The sequence below is a fragment of the Helicoverpa zea genome, chromosome 9 (genome assembly GCF_022581195.2).
Source record: "Helicoverpa zea isolate HzStark_Cry1AcR chromosome 9, ilHelZeax1.1, whole genome shotgun sequence".
Classification (NCBI taxonomy): Eukaryota; Metazoa; Arthropoda; class Insecta; order Lepidoptera; family Noctuidae; genus Helicoverpa; species Helicoverpa zea.
In genome coordinates, this window is record NC_061460.1 from 1,194,089 (window position 1) to 1,196,690 (window position 2,602).

The 2,602-nt window shown below is 38.0% G+C and overlaps 1 protein-coding gene across 1 annotated transcript; it reads left to right on the forward strand.

Annotated features, from left to right (window-relative positions):
* Positions 1-1,483: 1,483 nt before the first annotated feature.
* On the forward strand, positions 1,484-2,602 carry LOC124633431. Its single transcript, XM_047168646.1, has one exon. It carries the CDS (start codon positions 1,680-1,682, stop codon positions 2,364-2,366), a length of 687 nt encoding a protein of 228 aa, XP_047024602.1. The 5' UTR covers positions 1,484-1,679; the 3' UTR covers positions 2,367-2,602.

Sequence of the window (2,602 nt, forward strand, 5' to 3'; positions counted from 1 at the left end):
AGCTTTGGAGGGTTTTCAACTTTTTGTGGGGTGTTTGTTTGTTAAGCGATAGCAACCTATACACAAATATTTTGTAATTTATTAACAGTTCCGTGCAAAATGTTCTGGTATGATGAACGTTGAATGTAATGTTGTTTATATAGGTACATAGAGATACATAACACTAGAATTATTATTGCTCTACACGGACTTATGATTTCAGTCTTTTATTCATTTGTAACAAAAATACATTTTAATTTAATTACACTTTGATAACTTATTTAATATCTCGTTTTATTAATTATTCTGTGTGTTACTTAATACGATTTTGTAGAAACAATGCAATAGTTTTTACATTCTTTCTCCTCAAAAATAGAGAGCGAAAAAATGGCCAGTCCATTAAAGTTTGTTCACGTACCTGCGTACATATCCAGAAAGCATTAAAACTATAGTTTGCAACTATGTCACAGAGTAATGTTAGTTGCCAAGGTAAGTCAGAAGCTTTTAAGGCACTCCGAAGGGAAAGTAGTAAAGTTGGCTCTTGTCAAACTTTGTGGAATGACGCCACGCGGAAACCTTGTGTTGTGTGTATTGTGCGACGGCAAACTTGAAGGAATTTTCAAATGTAACGTATATTATAATAGTTGGCCAATTTCTGTATAACAGTGGAAAATTAATAGGAGTTGCGTATGCCTAGTTTTGCTGCGATGTGCACTGATAAGATACCAGGAGAACAGGTAGTTAAGGATATCGAATATACCTTGATATAGTTATGGGAGTGATAGATAATAGATAGTAATAGGGGTTAAAGTATGAAATTGCCGATTTGTACTGAAAATCTAAATTGTATTTTTTTTTTTAATTTTTAACAAACTTATTTAATCAAAATAGTTGCCATTATTATCTATACATTGCGGCCATCTAATAGGAAGGTCATTTATGCCTTTACGATAGAACTCTGAGGATCTAGACCTCACAAACTGTGTGAAAGAATTTTGTTCTGCCTCCTGGGAAGAAAACTTCTTGTCATGCAGATAATTGTCCAAATCACAAAAAAATATGGTCGTCCGTTAGAGCAAGGTCAGGCGAAGAGGGAGGAAGACGAATAGTTTCCAACTGCAGGTCCTGAAGAGTTAAAACGGTTTCTCTTGCTACTTATATAAGGTCTCGCGTTGTCATGGAGCAATAACGGTGAAGGTTGATTCATGAGTCGTGGCTATTTTACTGCTAAGTTTTCAACATTATATTTATGGCAATTGAACTGAACACTCAAACTCAAAAAGGATACAAACTAATTAGGATAGCAGCAAACCTAAGAAGTTCAGATGCATAAACAAATCAAATTGAAGTCACGTGATAAGTTATATGAGAAGTAAGGGAGTAGTATCGTAAACAAAAAGCCCCGGGCGAAGTAGCTGTTTAAGTGTTGGTTAACTTTCTCGTTAGTTGGTTAGTTAGTAGATAATTTTTGGGGGTAGGTGTCCAAAAAGTCAAAACATTTCTCAGAGTCTCTGAGCTTTTAAAATTAATATTTAATAGTATTTACAATAGTTTCTGTGTAAAATTGTTACATCTGTGTTTGATAATACTTACAGTAGTCAATGTAATAATTGAACACACATTTTGGAACCACCCGCCACATCACCAAACAACACTAAATTAATTTCACTACCATAAGGCACAATATCAAAGTATACAAGATGTCACAGCTTTCGGAGATCTTAACTATTCAGAAGAGTCTTGAGGAGAACTTCACCAGGAAGATGGATGAACTTGGCGCTCAAATTCAGGCTGCTGGGCCTGCTAAGGATACTGTGGCTAAGGTTGCAGAAGAGTTCCGGGCATTTAGAGAGCTCATCTACAGTGTTCTTGGATTGCTCAGGAAACAAATTGCCGAGTGCCTTCTACATATTGATGGTCTGGAGATGAGGCACCGGAAGAAGGCTCTAATCTTCCAAGGAGTTCCCGAAGCTGATACCGAGGACTGCACTGCCACTATACTGAGCATAGTTAATGGCAAACTGGCTCTCAAAAACATTGCAGTCACAAATATAAGAGTGGCACATCGGCTGGGTAGTCCTAGTAAGGATCACCCGAGGCCTATCCTTGTAAGGTTTTCTGGTCTGGATGTCAGGTCAGCAATATGGAAGGCGAAAACTGGCCTGAAGGGGACTAAAATCTCGGTGAAGGAGTTCTTGACGAAGACCAGGCAGTCCATCTTCACCAAGGCCAGGCAGCACTTCGGAATGCGGTCATGTTGGTCGCAGGACGGTGTGATTGTCGTCAGGACTTCTGATGGGACCCGTCATAGGATTTCGTCTATGGAGGAACTGAAACCGCTTCTGGAGAAGTACCCGGCGAAATCTGATGCATCCTCGACCGGTTGACCTGAAACCATTTCTATATTAGGTATGTGACGACTGGCATTTCAATAGTGGCACCGGACAACTGGATAATATGTAACTATCACCTAAACATACTCACTTCTTTCTCTAATTTCTTCACAGTGCATATTCAAATATTCTTTCCTTTTGCTTATTTTGATATTTTGGTTCATATAATGTAACTCAATGTCTCTCTTGCTGTTTTAGTTCACGTTTTCTGTTTCAATCTTATTTTACCC